General features: G+C 35.1%; 1 protein-coding gene across 1 annotated transcript; it reads right to left on the reverse strand.

The window, feature by feature from the left end:
• Window positions 1-16077: 16077 nt before the first annotated feature.
• Window positions 16078-19144, reverse strand: LOC106752651 (ABC transporter G family member 9-like). Its single transcript, XM_014634381.2, has 4 exons — window positions 19032-19144; window positions 17440-18223; window positions 17015-17340; window positions 16078-16767 (listed from the first exon to the last, which is right to left on the reverse strand). Exons 1-4 carry the CDS (start codon window positions 19137-19139, stop codon window positions 16102-16104), a joined length of 1884 nt encoding a protein of 627 aa, XP_014489867.1. The 5' UTR covers window positions 19140-19144; the 3' UTR covers window positions 16078-16101.
• Between the last annotated feature and the right edge of the window lie 933 nt (window positions 19145-20077).

Below are 20077 nucleotides of genomic sequence, written 5' to 3' on the forward strand. Positions count from 1 at the left end.
GACTGCGTGAAACTTAAAGTCGACTATAATGTAAAAGAGAAGGGATAGAGAAAATCAAACACAGGTTTTTATATTGGTTCAGCCAACAATGCCTACATCCAGTGTCCTTCCAACCCAGGGAGAAAATGCACTATAATGGTTGCAGTTTTTACAACAAGGAATTTATAAAAGACCTCCATGTCAAAAATATAAATCTCCTCTCTAACCCAAACCCAAACTATAGGCAAAAAACCAGCAAGACTTGCAACAATAATCCCCTCTTCTGCAATCTGCTAACCACTCTGAACAATCCTCAGAATGAACTATCCTCCTGTATCACAACAAGTCCAAAACCAGCAGTCTTCACAGATGCCAAGCCGAAAAATCAATTCAACAGCCTTCAAGGATGTCAAGCGTGACGTGATCAAACGCAGAACACCTTCTTTGTGCAGATGTTGATCAATGAATGTGCGCGCAGAAAATCTCCCTTAAGAATCTCTTTCAAGAAAGATCACCACCGTCTTCTTGGAGAATTCTTGGAGCTCAGAGAATTCAATCTGAAACAGAAATGAAATTGTTATATCATCAAAAGTCACAGAACAAGTCGTGTTCAGCCTATTTATAGATTTCTGTTAATCAGACACATTCTCAGTCGAATATGCTACTAATACAGTCGACTAAATTATGACAGTTATAACAAAACAATCAACTAGGTAGCATACAGTCAACCAAAAACAAAACACATTTAATACAGTTGAATAAGTCATCAATGATCAACTAACTTTCAAAAATATAGTCGTTAGAGTGTAAATATATATGTAGATATGTTATTTAATCCAAAAGAAGTCATACTTAACTTTATCGATAAGTAATATCATATTTTGTTCTAAATAGTGAAAAAATAAATATAAAGTAGACCAGAAACTTCATGCATAATATTAATATAGAAAAACTCATATTGTTTAATGTCATTAAATTTATAAATTGCAAAGTGTGTACTATATGAAATATATCGGTTGGCGTTACAATGAGAATCAACTTACGGATAGGGGTACCCGATCGATCGAGGCAGCCGCTTTAGGTAATTCAAGTCTAATTAAGAGTGCAATGGTAATTTACGGGCAGTTAACAGGTATATTAATAGACATTAATGGTTTGATTGTCGTATCAAATATGAATATACGACATTAATATATAAATATACGACAATAACGGTTTGACTATCGTATTAAATATGAATATATGACATTAATGGTTGTCGTATCAAATATTAATATACGATATTAATGATTAAATAATAGCTTGATTGCTATAAGCCCTATAAATCTACAATTAATGTCTAAGTAAAGACACATTTTTCCATCATAATAAAATAAAGACCTCTTTATGAAACATATTTGACTTGAGCGTAAAAGTGTCTTCTATAGGTCAACACCGATCAATGTGAAGTACGTTCTTGAAGAGGATTAGACGATCGAACCATAAAGCAGAGCAAGATAGGACGACCGACCCTTAGAAAAATTCAACCGAAACATTTTGGCGCCCACTGTGGGGTTGAGCGGCATCCCCATGATACCAAGAGGAACCATACGCACGCTTGATCTCGATATCTATTTCAAATCAATAGCAGGTTTTGCAGCAAAAGCAAAAATTTCCATAATAATTTATAAAAGAAGGTTCAATCCCTTCTCGCTCGGTCAGTTGGACCACAAACGTTTAGCCTTGTCAAGTTCCAATAGCTTTTCACTATAAAAATAGATTATAGAATATTGAAGCATTTACTTTATTTTGTTTAACAAATATTTTTTTGAGTGAAAATATCTTGCATCAGAAGGTTCAGTCCCTTCCAGCTCGGTTAGTTGGACCACCTACGTTCAGCCTTGTCAGGTTCTAATGGCTTTGGATTATAAAAATAAATTATACAATATTGAAGCATTTACTTTATTTTTTTAACACATATTTGTGTGAGTGAAAATATCTTACATAGGAAGATTCAGTCCCTTCCCGCTTGATCAGTTGGACCACCTACGTTCAACCTTGTCAGGTTCCAATGGCTTTTCATTATAAAAATAGATTATAAAATATCCAAGGTTAACGAACGTTGTAATGGTTCTCAACTTTTTGTTGTACCTTTGAACTCTAATTAAAGTAAATGTGAGAAAAGTTTTGAAGTTGTTGGCTTCAAGATTCTTGGTTAGTCAAGGGAGTGTTGACGAACAACTCAGCCCAAGCACTTTTAACACGAGCACATCATAACATGGATTCCTCATTTTTGGCCTTCAAACGTTCAACTGAAGACCGAATGGTCTCGCCTGCCCGACCATTCGATTTCATAACCTAAATTATTTTGATATTAATTGGCTACATTTTTCTCACCATTCAAATTCGATTTGCTATTTTCTCTTCAATACAGATGACAAGACCCTACATACAAATTTCTCGGCCAACTGAAGTGATGGAAGCATCCTTACAATTCAATCCCGAACACTTCCAAAACCAGAGAAAGCAGCGGATTGATGGATGAAGATGAGGCACGGTAAGTGTTTGATGGATGTCTCAATGAAGGTGTATAGGTGAATCAAGGAATCTCAAGCTCCGAAAGCCTTCCAAGAGGGAAGGAAGCTAGAGGAGAGGGTGCAGAAGAGGTACAAGTGTTTGAACTCTGAAAAATGATTCTGGAGAAATCTCAACAGCATTTCATTAAGTTTCAAAGTTGCATTTACAATGGTATGAGTCTCCCTTTTATAGATGAAGATAGGACTCCAAAACGTGCCTAGCAAGCTACTAAAGGTGTAAAAGAGGCGTGCTGGGGAAGCTACACAGCTTGGGAAGCTTGGGGTGCAAGCTACAGTTGCCAACTCAGCAACTCGATGAAGAAGATGAATCTGATGTTGCTGGCGCTGGGTGGCAGGAAGAGGGCGCTGGGCGCCAGCGGTGTTCTTTTCTACTTTGTTTTCCTTTGTCCTTTGCTTACGTGGCAGCCTCCTTGAGTTGCATAGACTTGGTTCCTCTTCTTTATTAATGTCCTACAAAAGTAAGGTAAAGTCAAAGAAAAAGAGGATTTAGTAATTAATACTCCATAAGAGTAAAGTAGTGAGTGCTCCCTCTTCCTCTTGGATTCTCTTGGACATGGCTCTTGTTAAAGGTCCTATGTTGATCTTGGATGGTCCTCCATCATGAAGCTTACTGCTCAGTGATTCCAAAGTAAATTCACCCGAAATTCCTTAACCCAGGAAAAAGTTCCAAAAAGAAATCCTAGCGTTTATTGCACAACCTAGGAAAAAGTTCCAAATAGAACTCCTAGCGTCTATTGCTCAACCTAGGAAAAAGTTCCAAAGAGAACTCCTAGCGTACCACTCAATCTAGGAAAAAAGTTCCAAAGAGAACTCCTAGCGTTTACTGCTCAACTTAGGAAAATGTTCCAAATAGAACTCCTAGCATCTACTGCTCAATGTTGGAAAACATGTTGGCTTCAATTTAACAACAAAAGGGAGGGGGGGTGAATTGGTGAGTTTTAAAAATCAGAGTCTTTTTGCAATCTTTTTCACAAAGTATAAAACTTTACAAATTTTCTTGAATCGCAAGTAATAGAAATTTAAGTGCAGTGGAAAATTGCAGTAGACTACGCAAATAATAAAGTCGAGTGAATGTAAAGGTGTAGGGATAGAGAATTCAAATGCAGGTTTTTATACTGGTTCGACCTCAATGCCTACATCCAGTGTCCTTCCAATTCCAGGAAGCAAATGCACTATAATGGTCAAGGTTTTTACAATAAGGATTTTATAAAGACCTCCACGTCAAAAATATAAAACACCTCTCTAACCCTCTAACCAAAATATAGGCAATGCACACAACAAGACTTGCAGCAAGATATCCCCTCTTCTGCAATCTGCAACCCACTTTGAACAATCCTCAAAGTGTACCAGACTCCACAAGTCTACCCCCTGTAATCACAACAAGTACAACAATCACCACGAAATGTAACACAAGCCTTGATCAACCAAAGAACACCTCAATTGTGCAGATAATGATCAAGCAGTAAGCACAACAGAATTCTCCTTCAGAACCTCTTCAAAGAGTGATCTCCACAGTCTTCTTGATGAGTTCTTGGAGCACTAAATCACAGAGAAACAATTTGAAACAAAATATGAAAATGTTATTTTATCCAAAATTTCTCTGAATAATTCAGGTCTTGTCTATTTGTAGATTTCTCTAAATGAGACGCTCCTGTAATCGACTAAGCTACTAATAGAGTCGACTGTCCTCTAACAATAATAACAGTTAAGTCAAAGTAGTAGCTGTCAAGTCAAACAAATTAATTCCACATTCAATACAATTGACTCTCATTCAATGCTTAACTAACTTTTAAAAATATAATCGTTATTGTTAACAAGCATAACAAATCTCAAATAAAACAGCTAACAAAGTTGAATGCAAAATGCACATAGTCGACTTTGACACATCTGTACATTTTGAAATTCTTTTCAATGTCAAATCTCACATAGCACTGAATTTGAAAATTTGTGCAAAGTCTTTAGTCTTAGTCGATTCATTTAATAATGAAGTTGACTTGAACTATCAGATTTGCCACACAGTTTAAGTTCACAAAAGTGCATGTGGTTTTCTTCTTCGAAAATATGTGTAATGCAACCAGAAATAATGTAACATATATAAGCTCTGTAAATGTGCATTCACATATCAAAATCAACACAAAACATGTTCAACAAGATATCAATCAATAAGCAACAGAACATGTAACACATCAACAATACATGTGTTCTTAAAAATGTGTTGTCATCATAAAAAACCAAAGTGAATAAAGCACTATGAGATTAAGGTTAGCTAAACCAGTGCTTCCCTTATCAACAATCTCAACACTCAACCTAGGAAAAAGTTCCAAAGAGAACTCCTAGCGTCTACTACTCAACCTAGGAAAAAGTTCCAAAGAGAACTCCTAGCATCTACCACTTAACCTAGGAAGAAGTTCAAAAGAGAACTCTTAGCATCTACCACTCAACCTAGGAAAAAGTTCCAAAGAGAACACCTAGCGTTTACTACTCAACCTAGGAAAAAGTTCCAAAAAGAACTCCCAGCGTCTATAGCTCAACCTAGGGAAAAGTTCAAAAGAGAACTCCTAGCGTTTCTTGCTCAATCGAGGAAACAGCTCCAAAGAGAACTCCTAAAGTCCACCACTTGGTATAGAGAGGAAAGAAGACTTAAAGCGCATAAAAAATAGACTCCCTAATACAACGTTAGTGGCCTCTCTTAAGCTCATAATAATACTTGCGCACCTCTTCTAACAAATAGTTTGCTTGAGCTTAATGAATATACGACATTAATGATTAATTAATAGGCCTTGTTGCTATAAGTCCTATAAATATACAATTAATGTCTTGGTAAATGACATCTTTTTCTATCATAATAAAATAAAGACCATATCTGACTTGAGCGTTAGAGTGTCTTTTGTAGGTCATCCGATGTGAAGTACATTCTTGAAGAAGATTGGACAATCAAAACATAGAGTAGAACAAGAAAAGATGACTAATCATCGAACAAATTCAACGAGAACACAAAGTAATCACCGTGAAGTCTGATTTTGATTGACATTACTATATTTATTAAATTGTTTTATTTAATTTGGTTAAAAAAAAACACTTGTTTTGGATACGTGAAATCCAAGGTTGACGGTAAAAATTGCATCGCATTAATTGTAGACGAATGGTGATAATTTACTTATTAAAAGTATAAAGTGCGTTCTTAAATGATAGCATGAACAAAAGTAAGTTTATTCCTTGAACATTTTGGCCACGAAACCTATGGTTGGGTTGAAAAGAGTCCACACATAGTTGAACCCATGTAATATGTTGTTAGTGCATTATAATTTTTTCCTCATTCATTCAAGGGAAACAAAAGCTGCCAAGAGATTTAACATATGCTAATAAGTAAGAACCCCACAACCCTTAAAAGCATTCAAGTTTCGTTAGGCTTTTTAGTTAATTGGAAACTTTTATATATAGGAATTCTTAACAAGAGTTAGGTATAGTAGGGATTAGTTTATATACAGTCTCTCACAACGTGTCGAACTATGATTCGAAATTTTATTAAGAGAGATATAAGGTACACGGTATCTCAAACATTATGTCTATGAAATGACACACGCAAGATAAAAAAAATTATGAAAACTATATTTATGTGACTGGTCTCATTAACTCGACTCATATAGATATAAAGAGTATAGTGCTATTGAAGATTAGTGAAATATTATATTTTAAATTGCTATGACGCATTAGGATGTCCTATATATCATAATTTTAAACAATTTGTTGCATATCATGCATCAATATTATCTAGTATTTAACGGCAGATACAACCACCGGGAAACCACTCTTTTAAAATAATTATTCAATATTTGGTAGTGGATTTAAATGCCTCTAAATTAACTTTAAAAAATTTTCAAATAGTGTTTAGCGGCGGTTAGGAAAATCATTAGTTTTGAAAAAATAAAATAAAATTCAATATTTAGTTAGGATTGTAATTGTCAACAAAATAATATTTTTTCTAAAATAAAAATAAATTTAGAGAACTTAACGAAAGTACAATTAGATAAAAAAAGAAAAAAAAAGGAATTTATATAGAAGAAAAAGTAGTAAAAGTATTCTTGATTTCAAGTTATATTTATTATAATTACACACATGACTCTAATACTACGCAATTTCAAATTTTTAAAACTGTTAAGAAATCTTTGAAAATGTTCATTAGTGCAAAACAAAAAAATCGTAATGTTCGAGCAGTGCAAATCGGCCGTCTAAATTTATTATACACGTCGGCTCCCTTCATGGATGCCAAAAATGTGCAAGAAAATAAAAAAAACAAAAACAATTTTTTGTTACACTAGGCATTCGTCCCTCAAGGCCCCTACGTGTATAGTGTATTTACACTTCGGTTGGCAACGTTGGACGCAAATGGTGTGTGATAGAAACCCAAAAGTCACTTTATGCGTGGATTTGGATGTTTGACCCGAAACCTTGACATCTAAATAGGCTTTAGACCTCCAGATCTTGACATCTAAATAGGCTTTGACCTCCAGTGAAACTTAGTTCCCATTTGAGATGTAACACAAATGATTAATCTTTTAATCGTTTGTATTAAATTTCGAATTGTCCGATCAGACAGTTTGGGAATATTATTTTTCATAATTGGCTATAGCATGTACGTTGAATTTTATGGATAAGTTTGATAAAATTTTGGTCCAGATTATTTGTGTTCTCCGGATGAATATTTGATTGTGGTCATCCCTGACCACTCTCATTCTGTGTATTTCAAAGACAAATGCGAAATGTTGCCTAAATCTGATCAAATTTATCATGTTAGACTTCTTTGCATGTGTCTTAGAAAATTATGAAAAATAATTTTTCTGAATGGGTAGGGCCTAACCCTGTGAGAGTTCAAAGATTGAGACTGATGAAGTTTATTCTGAACATAGTATGGATCGAAGTTGGATGAATAAATGTCGCACTAGTCAAGAATATGAAAAGGGTGTTTCAGAGTTCTTGCAATATGTTAAACAAAATGCAAACTCTATGAACGTGACATATTTTTGTCCTTATGTTCGTTGTCTTAATCAAGTACTCCAAGACTTAGGCAATATATGTCATCATTTATTCATGTTTGATATAATGAGAACTTATATCGTTGGAACTTAGCATGGAGAAGTACTAGACCAAATAAACATGTATGCAAAGATTTTGATCAATTGGCAAGAAAAATATATGGATGAATGGTGTTGTTGGGGTTTACGGTTTCATCCTAATCCACTCTCAAATATCTACTATTCTTATTAAATTCGACTTGGTTATCAATGTTTATGCCACTCTCTATTTTACTCTAAACCCGATCTCTCGGCGAAAAGAGCCTAATCATAATTACTAGTTTACTATCTCTAGTCTCCCTAGTAATTTGTCATGCATTACACAGAAGCTTAAGGCAATTGATGTTTCTATTCCTATCTCTAGGCAAATTCATTATCAAGAATAGTTCTTCATGTCTAGACCTAACTATACGTCTCCATATAGAAAGAATCAAAGATAATGCATTTGAATAACGTCTTAAACAAAGCACTAATAAGAACGGAAGAAAAACTCAAACTATTGATGAATGCAAGTATATGAATAAAATAAGAAATTCGATATAAGAGAGTTTCAAAAAATTACATCGTTCCCCAACAACAAAGGGTTTAGTTCACCATAATCATGGTGAAAATAGATGAATTGAATGGAAAAGATATAAAAGATAACCATAGATTTGTAATATTGGAGCTCTCGCATCCAAAATCCGCCTCCAAGGTGTGAAAACTGTGTTTATGCTTCCTTTCTGCCAAAAGATCCATGCCCTGGGTCATGCAAATGTATTTATAACACAGAAAAATAACTAAAAATAAGTCTAGGCCCATAAGTACACCGCCTGAAGGTGGTTAACACCGTCCGGCGGTGGGTGCGATTCCATCTCCACTCCTTGGCGGTGCCCTTTAAGTGCGTGGCACGTTATACATAGAAGGTCACAACGCCCTTCGATGGCTATGATTCATGTTTTCTTCAATTTTCCACCTTCTTCTGCATCCAACACTTCTCTTCCTTCAATTCCTTTATCAAACTCCTGATAGATCCTGTCAAAACAAGGTAAACCAAGAATAAAACCTAGAAAACCCACTTTGACTCTTTTTCTCTCTAACTTAAGCATTTTGCATGATTTCAAGCTAATTCTAAGCCATAAAGGGTGTGTTTTGATGTAACTTTAAAGTATGAAAATAATGGTTTTTAGACCGTTATCATCTACAACGTCACGAGGAACGAATTATGTAGAAGAATGGTTGAGTGATCATTTAGAGGACATAATACGTGATGTTGGTGAAGTCAATTTTGGAAGAGCTAATTTGTATGATTCTCCTAGAAATGATTCTGAGCAGCAGTTGTATCCAGGATGCTCCAACTTTATACGTTTATCTGTAACTTTGAAGTTGTTTAGTTTAAAAGCAGGGAATGGATGGACCGATGTTGGCTGCAAAACCAACGGCAAGTGCACCGGTCGCAGCGTAGCAAGTGATAAATATCGTTCCCTCCCAAGGGACTTATGCAACACATGACAATTCTTCCTTTTATAACTCAAATAGACATCAAAGTGCACAAAAACAACACAAGAAACTCTTTTTGGTATTTTATCAAACAGTTGGTGTGCAAGGAATTTAACATAGTGTATTTACAATTTGTCAAGACTAGAATTCATCCATTTCATTCTCATGCATTCACAAACATCTCAATTACATCCAATAAGTATTCAATTTCAATTCTAGGTTCAATCATATTTCTCAATACTTCAAGAACCACAATTCATGCCATGGGTGATTAAGCCACAATAAGCATTAAGCATAGAAATCAAATACTAACATGAATTGGAAAAGCATATATCATTANCATCACAAAATACATAAGAATTCCATATTTTACAACTAATCTCAACAAATAGGAAAAGCCCTCCATGGTGGAGAACTTAGGGTTCTACAAAATTGAAGAGATAGGGAAGAAATTGGAACCAAAGAGAAGATGCAAAGCCTTTCCCAAGGTTCTTGGCAGCTGCTCCATGCTCCATTTGCGCCTCCCCTTCGCATCTCCATCTCCAATTTGTGACCCATATTCTTTCTCAACCCGAAAGGGGCAAAATCACCATTAGTGAAGCTTGAAGACCCAAGGAGGAGTGGGAGAGCTTCCCAACACCCCAAATAGCCTCCAAGGGCCTCTCCCAATCTCTCTAGGTGAAGAATGAAGTGTAGGAGGAGAAAAATGCCCCAAAAATCGCGAGACCCATGTTTAAATAACCCATTTTGTCACATAAGTGGAAAGTCGCGCCCAACCCCCTTCTAGGGCGCTCGGGTGCCATAATTAAACACAAAACAGCGCTCAGCGCCCCCCAGGGGCGCCCAGGCGCTATAATTAAGCACCAACAGCGAACCACAGGGCACTGGGCGCCCTTTTGGGGTGCCCGGGCGTGGAAATTTGGCTGCAGCACACAGAAGGGCGCCCAACGCCCCCAGGGGCGCCCAAGCCTGACAGTTTTGACAACATTCGAAAATTCAGGCTCTTGTGCGCTTCCAAAGGCATCCAACATGGGTATTTGCTTCAAATTGATCTTTTATTGTCCCAAAACATGTTCCCTTGAGTTCTTGCTTGTTTTCCTCCACTAGAATTGCTTCCTATTCATTTATTTCAAACACTCAAACAAAGAGATTAGAGGTAAAAACAAGCATATACTAAATAAAACACAAGAAAACTAGGAAACACACTAAACTTGAGGATAAAAAAGGTAAAAGCTATGAAGGAGTTGATTTGTTCACAAAATATACACACACAAACACGTTAAATCAACCATTATCAACCGACAAAAGTTTCGTAGAGTTGTTGGAGTTGTTGAAGGAGATGCTTATAGAAAATAATACTCTACCTATTCGTAATTACGAGGCAAAAAAGAATTATAGAAAAGAATACTCTACCTATTCGTGATTACGAGGCAAAAAAAACTTATGTCCAATGGGTCTGGAATATCAAAAGATACATGTTTGTCCTAATGATTGTGTTTTGTACATAAAGGAGTATGTTTGACTAAAGTATTGTTCAACATGTGATTTACCACGGTTTAAAAAGAAAATTGACAGAAACACTGATGATGAAGGTAATGATGGTGTAGCTACTAAGGTGATGTGGTATTTGCCTATAGTACCTAGGTTGAAAAATGTTTTCTATTAAAGAATGTTGATAGGGGGAACACAATGTTAGCTGAACCCACTCCTTGATGTGTGTTTTTGATGATGACAACACATAGTTAATAAAAACATATGTGTGTGCACTGTATGACAATGTTATATATGCTTATGCTTACTATGAGATTTGCGCATGCATATAATGATTGTTAAATTGGATATATTATGTTGATTAATGCATACGACTATGTTTATATAGTGATCATATCTGTGTATGCTTAATATGCATTTTGGAAATGAAAAACCACATGCACCAAGCATATTTGCATGACTTAATCGATTAGAATGTTGTGTTAATCAATTAAGGTCATCAGACAACTTTAACTTTTAAACTGTGGCAAAACAACAAGTGTTGAATCCGATTACGTTAGTTGCTGAATCGATTAAAACTCGTGTGCTTGCACAAATATTTTTCAAGTGTGCTGTGATGATTTTGGAGAAGAAAAGTTTTCAAAAATAAGCTAAGTGTTAAAGCTTAATCGATTACATGGATCATGTATTCAATTAAGTCTGTTAAAGATTTGAAAATTGTTTCATTGCTTGTTATAACTATTTTAACGGTCATATTTTGAATATGTTGACCAAGCATTAAATGCAGATCGATTATATTAATTGAGAATTCAATTAATTGCTTTGACTGTTGTTAATCTTTTATAAGCGTTAAATGTAACTGATTAGATTAATAACATAATCGATTAAAATGCGTCAGATTTGTGTTACACTATATATATATACGCATGATATGAAATTCTGTAAGATAATTGTGATTAACATTTTTGCATATTTGATTTAGGTTGAGTTGTGAAGTTTTACTGAAGTGATTAAACACTCCAAGAAACAAGAATTGTCGTGGTGTACAAGTCTTGAAGATTTCTTGAGAAGCAAGATTGTTTAATTTAAAGAGTCTGATCTTACTACACAACGAAGGTGCTTACTGCTTGATCAGGAGTTTTTGCAAACGCTGAGTGTTGATGGTTTCCCTGTGGTATTGATAGGAAGAAGAATGTGAGGTTCTTGACTTTCAAAAGGTTCTTGACATTCAGAAGGTTCTCAAAGAGGTGACTGGAGGAGAGGATTGTTTTTGCTGCAAGTCTTTTTGTATTTGCCTATATTAGATTAGTGAGTTAGAGAGATGATTTACACTTTGACAGTGTGGTCGTTGTAAAGCCCTTGTTGTAAAAACTTAGATCTTTATAGTGCAATGACTTCCAATCTCGGGTTGAGTGGAAGGACACTGGATGTAGGTAGTATTGGTTGAACTAGTATAAAAACCAGAGTTTGAATTTAATCTCCCTATCTCTTTGCATTTAATCAATTACATTCTATTCTTATTCGAATACACATACTGTTATATTGCATACATTGTTACTTGAAATTCAAGAAAATTTTAAAGACTTATAGTATTTTCGAAAAAGATTTCAAAAGTGATCATTTTTATAAAACACCAATTCACCCCCCTGGTGTTGAGAAACAAAGCACAGCTTTTCTAAAATTGGTATCAGAGATGGTTTTCAAAAGTTATTTGAAAAACAAATCGATTAACCTTTCTGTCTAATCGATTATTTGATCCTAAAAATGGCTTTTGTTTCTCAGACCTTTGGTGAAGGTGCATCAACAAATAGACCACCTCTATTTGCTGGTGAAGACTATTTTTTCTGTAAAATTAGAATGCAAATTTTTCTTGAATCAGTAGATAAAGGTGTATGGGATGCAACTCTCAATGGTCCATTTGAACCCACTTATGTTATTAATGGAAAAACTGTTTTGAAAAACTTTTCTGAGTGGACTCAAGTAGAAAACTGGAGAGCACAATATGATGTAAAAGCTAAAAATGTTATTGCTTCTGCTCTCACAATGGATGAGTTTTTCAGGGTCTCTCAATGTAAGACAACAAAGGATACGTGGGAAGTTCTTAAAGTCACACATGAGGGAATTGGTGAAGTCAAAGGGGCTAGAAATAATTCTTTGGTACAAGAGTACGAAATGTTTAAGATGAAAGTCGGGGAAACCATCTATGATGTGCAGAAAAGATTCACACATATTGTCAACCACTTGATGGCTCTCGGCAAGGCCATTGAAAAGAAAGAAATCAATATCAAAATCTTGAAAAGCCTAAAAAGAAGCTGGCAACCTAAGGTAACTACTATATCCGAGTCAAAAAATTTAACTAACTTGAATATGACAACCTTGTTTGGCAAGCTCAGGGAACATGAGCTAGAGCTTGATATATTGAGAGAAGAAGGGGAGATTGAAGAAAAGCAATCGATTGCTCTCAAGGCTACAAGTAAAAGAACCTCCAAGAAAGCTGAATCTTATGTTGACTCTGATGCAGAGATGCCAGAAAAAGAGATCATGAATATGATGGTAAAGAAGTTTACTAGATTCATGAAAAATAGAATTATTGCAACTGACCATGCAGGTTACTCAAAATGAGGGAGGAAGAACTCCAAAAACAACATTGTGACATGCTATGAATGCGACAAAGATGGTCACATAAAGCCAGAATGTCCAAAGTTGAAAAATAGACAAAAGACTCATACCAAGTATCCATAGGACAAGAGGAGGAGTAAGTAGAAAAAGGCTTACAACGCTTGGGAGAATAATGATGATGATACATCAAGTGATGATGACCATAGTGTTGACAAGGAGTCAAATCTATGTTTCATGGCAGGATCTATGCATTCTGAAGACAACGATAGTGACTTTGAAAAAGAGCCTATAGAAGTGAAATACGACTTGCTGTTGGATGCCTTTCAAGAGTTATATGTTGAAGCCATGAAACTTCAATACAAGGTAAATCAACTAAGCTCAAAAAGAAAAGATTACGAGTATCGTATAAACAACCTTGTTGAAGATAATGAAAAGCTCAAACAGGAATTATAAGCTACTTTACAATATGTTAAAACTATTAAAAGCGAAGTTCAAGTTATCTCATGTATAGTTTTAGTTTTGATCTTTAGACTAGTTAGGTACATTATATAACCTTAAGAAGTTGTAGAATTAAGAGATGTGGGACTTAAAACAACCTTGAGAGGTGTTGTCTAGACTTGAAGGCCTCTAAGTCCCACATCCTTTAGTTTTCTCCATCTACTTCATCTTCTAGTGCTACATAAGCAACCTAAGGTGTTCTCTGTACATACACCTTGAACACCTTCAAATTTGAATATAAAGAGTGTCTTACATTCAATTGGATTATTTCTTTGAGATCGAATTTTGTCTCTTCGTCTAATTTTGGGTCATATCTTGTGAAGAACATGTGGCGATCCTCCTTGGCATTTATCTTGGATCCTTTCGAGTGGCATGCCTTCCAATTCATAACTTTCCTCTCCTTTCTCTCTTACACTTTTAGTCTTTTAATTCCATTTATTAATTGTTCTTGTTTAGTTATTAGGCTTATTTCTATCTAGGCATGTTGCTCCATATCACCTTATTAGAGAGTATTTGTGTACACTTGTCCAATCCTCAAAAGGCCTTTTTTTTTGGCAATGAGTGCAAAGGTGTGAGATCATGCTTTTCGGGTTTTTAGGAGACACCCTTGCCTATATATAAAGGTGTCTCCTCGCTTGTAATCATCTTGGATGTTGAGCAAAGTTATGTTGCCCATTTTTGGCCACACTACTCATCTTAAGATCAAGACTAGAGCAACCCATGAGACCTCACTAATCATTTTCCTCTTTGAGTTAGCCTAACCTCTCTTAGAGAATCATTAAACACCACATCCATCATCCATAAACTTCACATGACCAAGAGTCTTACTCTCTTTTTGATGGAAAATCCCTTAGCCTTGGTTAAGCACTTCCAAGAGAGTTAAAGTCATCCTTCAAGATGGTGTCAACTCTACCCTGTGGACCATCATTGGAGCCACCATGAAGCATGGATTGAAGAGTAGTGTACGAATTTAGGCCATGTAGTGTATGTTTATTTAAGGCTTGTATTAAGGCCTAAGTAGCATAGGATTTTCCTTAAAGTTAGACATCCAAACCATGTGGAAAGTGTGTCATGTGTCATGCTTCCATTGGAGATGATTTACTTTTTAAAAGGTAGTCACATGGCTCCTTAAGAGTGGAGAGTTTTTGCTTTTAGTAGTGGCCACATGGCACTCTAGGAATAGAGAGGATTGTGTTTTGTGAATTGCCACATGTCCTCCCATCATTGGAGAGGATTTGTGGACAGTTGTCCACTCCTTAGAATTCCTCATTTTTGGCCAATGAGAGAAAAGGTGGGAGATAATGCTTTTAGGGTTAGAAGGAGACACCCTTGGCCTATAAATAGAGGTCTCTCCACCCTTGTATTTCATCATGGAATTAAGTAATGTTATGTTGCCAAAATATGGCCATACTCTTCCTTTCATGAAGACTAGAAAAACCCTAGAGGCCCTTCTAGTCACCTTCCTCCTTGAGTTGGCCTAACCTTTCTTGGAGTCACCAAACACTACACCACCATCACCATATCTCCTAGAGGCTTTGAGCTTCTACCCTATCCATACCTTAACTCATCATTCTTGGATCATTTACCACCACATTTTCGCACCATTCATCTAGGGAAACATCCCTCCATGCACATTTCTTAGCTTTGGCCCAACCTAGCTAAAGAGGTTGTCATCACTTTTCCATCATATTTTTGCACCATGATTTTCCTTCTAGTTTTGACCCAACCAAACTAAGATATTGCTATCAAGTACGCAACTTCCTAACGATGTAATAACAATGGTCAGCAGGACATGAAACATCAAGTGTTGTTTTAACTTGGACTGTTTACATACTACTTAGGTAATGATAATATGAGGCTAAAGTTTAATAAGAAGGGGATTATTGTTTTGGGGTAATTATTGCTCGATATTGAATTACAATTTTTTTTTAATTATATAAGTTTTCGTTAATCATGTATGAAAGGTTTTATAAATAATGCATGTTTAATAGAACATTGCATTTATTTTGGTCATAAACCCCAAATTCAGATGTATATAATTAACAATTATTTGTTTGTAATCGTGAAAATTAATTTTAATGCAGGAATGACTTATAGGCTGCGTTTTTTTTTTTGTAATTAAAAGTGAAATACTTTTATAAATATATTCAATTTTTATTATTGACATGCCTTCTTTGAAAGGGATACAAGATGAGTTTGACCATGTCCTCTTATACTCTTCTTCACAACGACTATCATTATTAACCGAAGATTGCATTAAATTTTTCTTGAGCTACTAAAAGTTTATATTCATTAGATAGTGTATTGAGCATACGACTACAGATGGAATGATAGTAAACCATGAAATGACTGCAAAAGGGCTAAAACTGGATTAGAACTAAAGACTCTTATCGCATTTTCTTTGTGTTCCCAATTTTCATGAGAGCCAAATAAGCCACTAATCTGTATCCTATAAGCATTATGAATAGAGCCGATGCAGCCGTGAGTTTCCCTTGAAAATGTAACCCCTTTTGTTCTATCAAAGGATATTCTGCAACCAAACACTTTCCATGAGAACATGGGTATGTGTCACTTGAGCTATATTGAGACCCCATCAGGAGATGGTATATGTAGTAGTTAATGGAGAAGTACTTGAGCCATGATACAAATTTTGGCATATGTTGAATATAGTATCCACTAACCAAAATAGAAGTTAGCATAATCACTGAGGCCAGTGTGGTTGCGGATTTCTGGTCCATTACAATAGCACCAATGGCAAGGCCTAGTCCTTGTGAAACCAACACATCGAGTACAATAATGACAAGTGTGCATAAGAAATTTACCACATTGTTTTTCAACCCTACCACCCAATAGATTATGGTGATGAATATGGTAGGAAGCACGAGCTCCATTGGAAGGTCAGCAACCATCCTTGAAATGAAGTATGATGAGAGCTTGTACATTCCAGAGGATCGTTCCTTCTCAAGGATCATTAGCTCTTGGGGGAAAGTGAATATTGCTTGATAAAGAGGCATGCTACCCCAAAAGCTAGTAAGGAAGAATAGAATTCCAATCTGCAAGTACATAGTAATTGCATTAATATATGTTTATTGAGAGAAATAGTACTAAAAGGGTGACAATTTGTTTATATCCTCGATCATGTGACTTTATTGGTTCTGTTACCAAGCATTTGCTGCAAACATGTTGTTTATCTTAAAACCAGAAAATAATTCAGTGTTGTAATTACAATTTACAGCTAATCTAAGAAATGATATTTATATATACTTTAGGTGATGAGTCCAAATGTTAGACAGTTATTACCTGATCCTGCAAGCGTGAAACATCACACTTATACCATAGTAACGCTGTAATAAGAGCAACCAGAAGAACCTGACAAACCCTCAGGCCAGAAAATGATGCATATTTTCTCTCTTTGACATCTCTTTTTAGCAGTACAAGAAACTGATTTGACCAACTGGTAGGCCATTCCCCAAATTTATTGCTTTCAAATCTACCCTGAGTTTTATCGTAGTCTGGAATTTCTTGTATCACTGGCTTAAATTTGACATCAAAGTAGTTCCTATATGCAGAAATCAATTTGTTCTTATTTAAGGCATTGTCCTCATTCGATTGACCAGTGTAGACACCTGCAATTTTTGTTCCCATGTGGCCAAATAAGAAACCTCAAAAACCTCAAAAGCTGTAAAACCTCAAAAGCAGTAAAATAAACAGAGAACAGAGCTTACCATTTGCAAGATCCAAAAGGAAATCTGAGGGGTTGAATGGCATGGTAGGGGCAAATCCAATATTAGTAAAATATTCCATAGCTTGAGATCCATTTCCATAATATAGTAGGTTTCCTTCTGAAAGCAGTAACACCCTGTGAAACATGCAGTAAATCCTACTTGAAGGTTGATGTATGGTCATGACAACGGTTCTCCCTCCATTTGCTAGTTCCCACAAAATTGAGACAATTCTTTGAGCTGTTGTTGAGTCTAGGCCAGAGGTTGGCTCATCCAGAAATAGCAAGCTTGGGTTTATGAGAATTTCTTGTCCAATACTAACCCTTTTTTTCTCCCCACCAGAAACACCTCTAAGAACTGGGCTTCCAATGATGCTGTCCTTGCACTTGGTTAAACCAAGTTGAGCCATCACAGCTTTTGCATGCTGAATTTTCTCCTTTTTGGATAAACTGCTTGGCAATCTGAGAAAGGCTGTGAACACTAGAGTTTCAGTCACAGTCAAGTGGGGATAGAGAATATCAGCTTGTGTCACAAAACCTGTTTTCCTCTTCATTGCATTTGAGAAGCCTTTGCCATTATATGTTATGCTTCCATAGAGTTTCCCACCAAGCTTGCCTCCCAATGCTGCTAGCAAAGTAGTTTTGCCACTCCCAGAGGGACCTAACATGGCAAGAATTTCACCAGGTTTAACCATTCCTGCCACTCCATTCAGAACTACTTTCTCTTCTATTTTGCTCTTCAGAAATCCCCCCTTTCTGCTCTTAATTTTGTAAGTAACATCGCGGAACTACATGCAATAAGTAATAACAAATTTCAGCATACATCCATACTAAAATATACAAGCACAAATATAAAAGCGCCTAGGAATGAGAAAAAAAAAATCCTAATTTTCTATATAATTATTTTGGCCTGTGAAATTTGAAAGTTTATGTAAATATATAAATTAACTCTCAAATTCACTCCAGATAAAAAAAATTTATGTAAATTCGTAAATTTCATAATTTTCTATATAATTATTTTGGCCTTCCGAAAATTTATGTAAATTCGTAAAAATCGACAACTTGACTCTCAAACTCCACTCCTGATAAAAAAATATCTAAATAATATTTTAGTTTAAGTAAATCTACAAAATTATATAATTTAAAATAAAAAACTTATAAATATATTTTTCATTGAAATATAGCAAAAACATACGTATTTGGATTAATATAATTATTATGTATTTCGATACATAAGTGAATAAAAAAACTTGTAAAATCATTCCAAATTCACAATTTTACATAATCTTATTTCATAATCCATTCTATCGAGTTTATTTAAAAAATGAGTTTATTTTCGATTTAACTTGAAAGTCAAGGTTTGGAAATGTAAACTCGTTCGAGTTAAAATTAACTCGCTTGATAACCATAATTTGAGCTACTTTTAGAGAAACATAAGTATGACTAGCAACAAATTTTTTATCAAAAATATTCGAAAAATTGTTTACTCCAAAACAATACACACGTGTGGCTAGATTTTAATTATTACGAAAACATACGAAATTTTTTATTCCAATCAATGCGTAAAGATAAATCCTACTTCCAAAATCACAAAACCTTTAGAGTTACGGAGGGATTCCCCTTGCAAGAGATGTCAGGTGCTTCGCCTTGTAATGTTGTTATGTAGGAAGTTTGAGATTCTATGTTCTCTATCTCCTGCTCCATCTATATTCTCTTGCAACTTTCATAGTACCATATATTTGTGCCCCTATATATATGAATTAATCATTAACTAAAATTACATAAAATACCACAACGAGATAACTTCTCTGTCCGTCTAAATGTGATCGTGCTTGCAACTATAATTTCTTTATGTACTATTATTTTCTCAAAATTGCATGTACGTGTTTATTGTCTAAGATGCTACTATTAGTATTTAGTAATTAGGACACAATTGAGATCTAGCACATAAATGTGGATCGTGAGAAATAAGTTAGTGCTCGCGTTAGTGCCAACTAAAGAGAAAAAGTAACACAAAAAAGAATGGTAAGTATAAATGTGAAAGATGATAATGACTATCGATGAGATATTTGTACTTTTGGAATCAAAGTATCTGGTTCAAGGTATTAATGTTTTCTGCTTAATTTCTAGAAAAAAAGTGGCGATTTGGCTCCACTGGTACAAAAATATAATATAATGTCATTGTTTTTTGACCTTTCACGTAGAATTCGAGATCGACGTCATATCGGGAGATGTTAAATTAACGTGAATTTAAAAAAATTTAACGTTAATCAAATTGACATAGAATTTTATCAATATTCGATGTTAAACAATTGTTTTGTTTTTTTTTTAATTAATTGTGATCTTGTTTTACAACTTTATGAGACTTGAAAAGCAGAAAAACAATCAATTTTAGTTTTTGGTAATTTTATAAAGCATGAACTATGAACGTGTAGTATAATATCAACAAAAAACAACAAACAAGTTCAATCAAACAACAACAAACAATTTCAACGAAATAACAACAACAACAAACAAGTTCAACAAATTAGTTCTTCAAAGGAAAACGAAAATGAAAACTAACCTTCAATGGGTTCGTCAGAATAAAGTATTTCCCCCAGTGAGAGAGAAAACAAAATGTGTCTATGAAGGACAAGAACACG

This window comes from Vigna radiata, chromosome 2 (assembly GCF_000741045.1).
Source record: "Vigna radiata var. radiata cultivar VC1973A chromosome 2, Vradiata_ver6, whole genome shotgun sequence".
In the NCBI taxonomy this organism is placed as follows: Eukaryota; Viridiplantae; Streptophyta; class Magnoliopsida; order Fabales; family Fabaceae; genus Vigna; species Vigna radiata.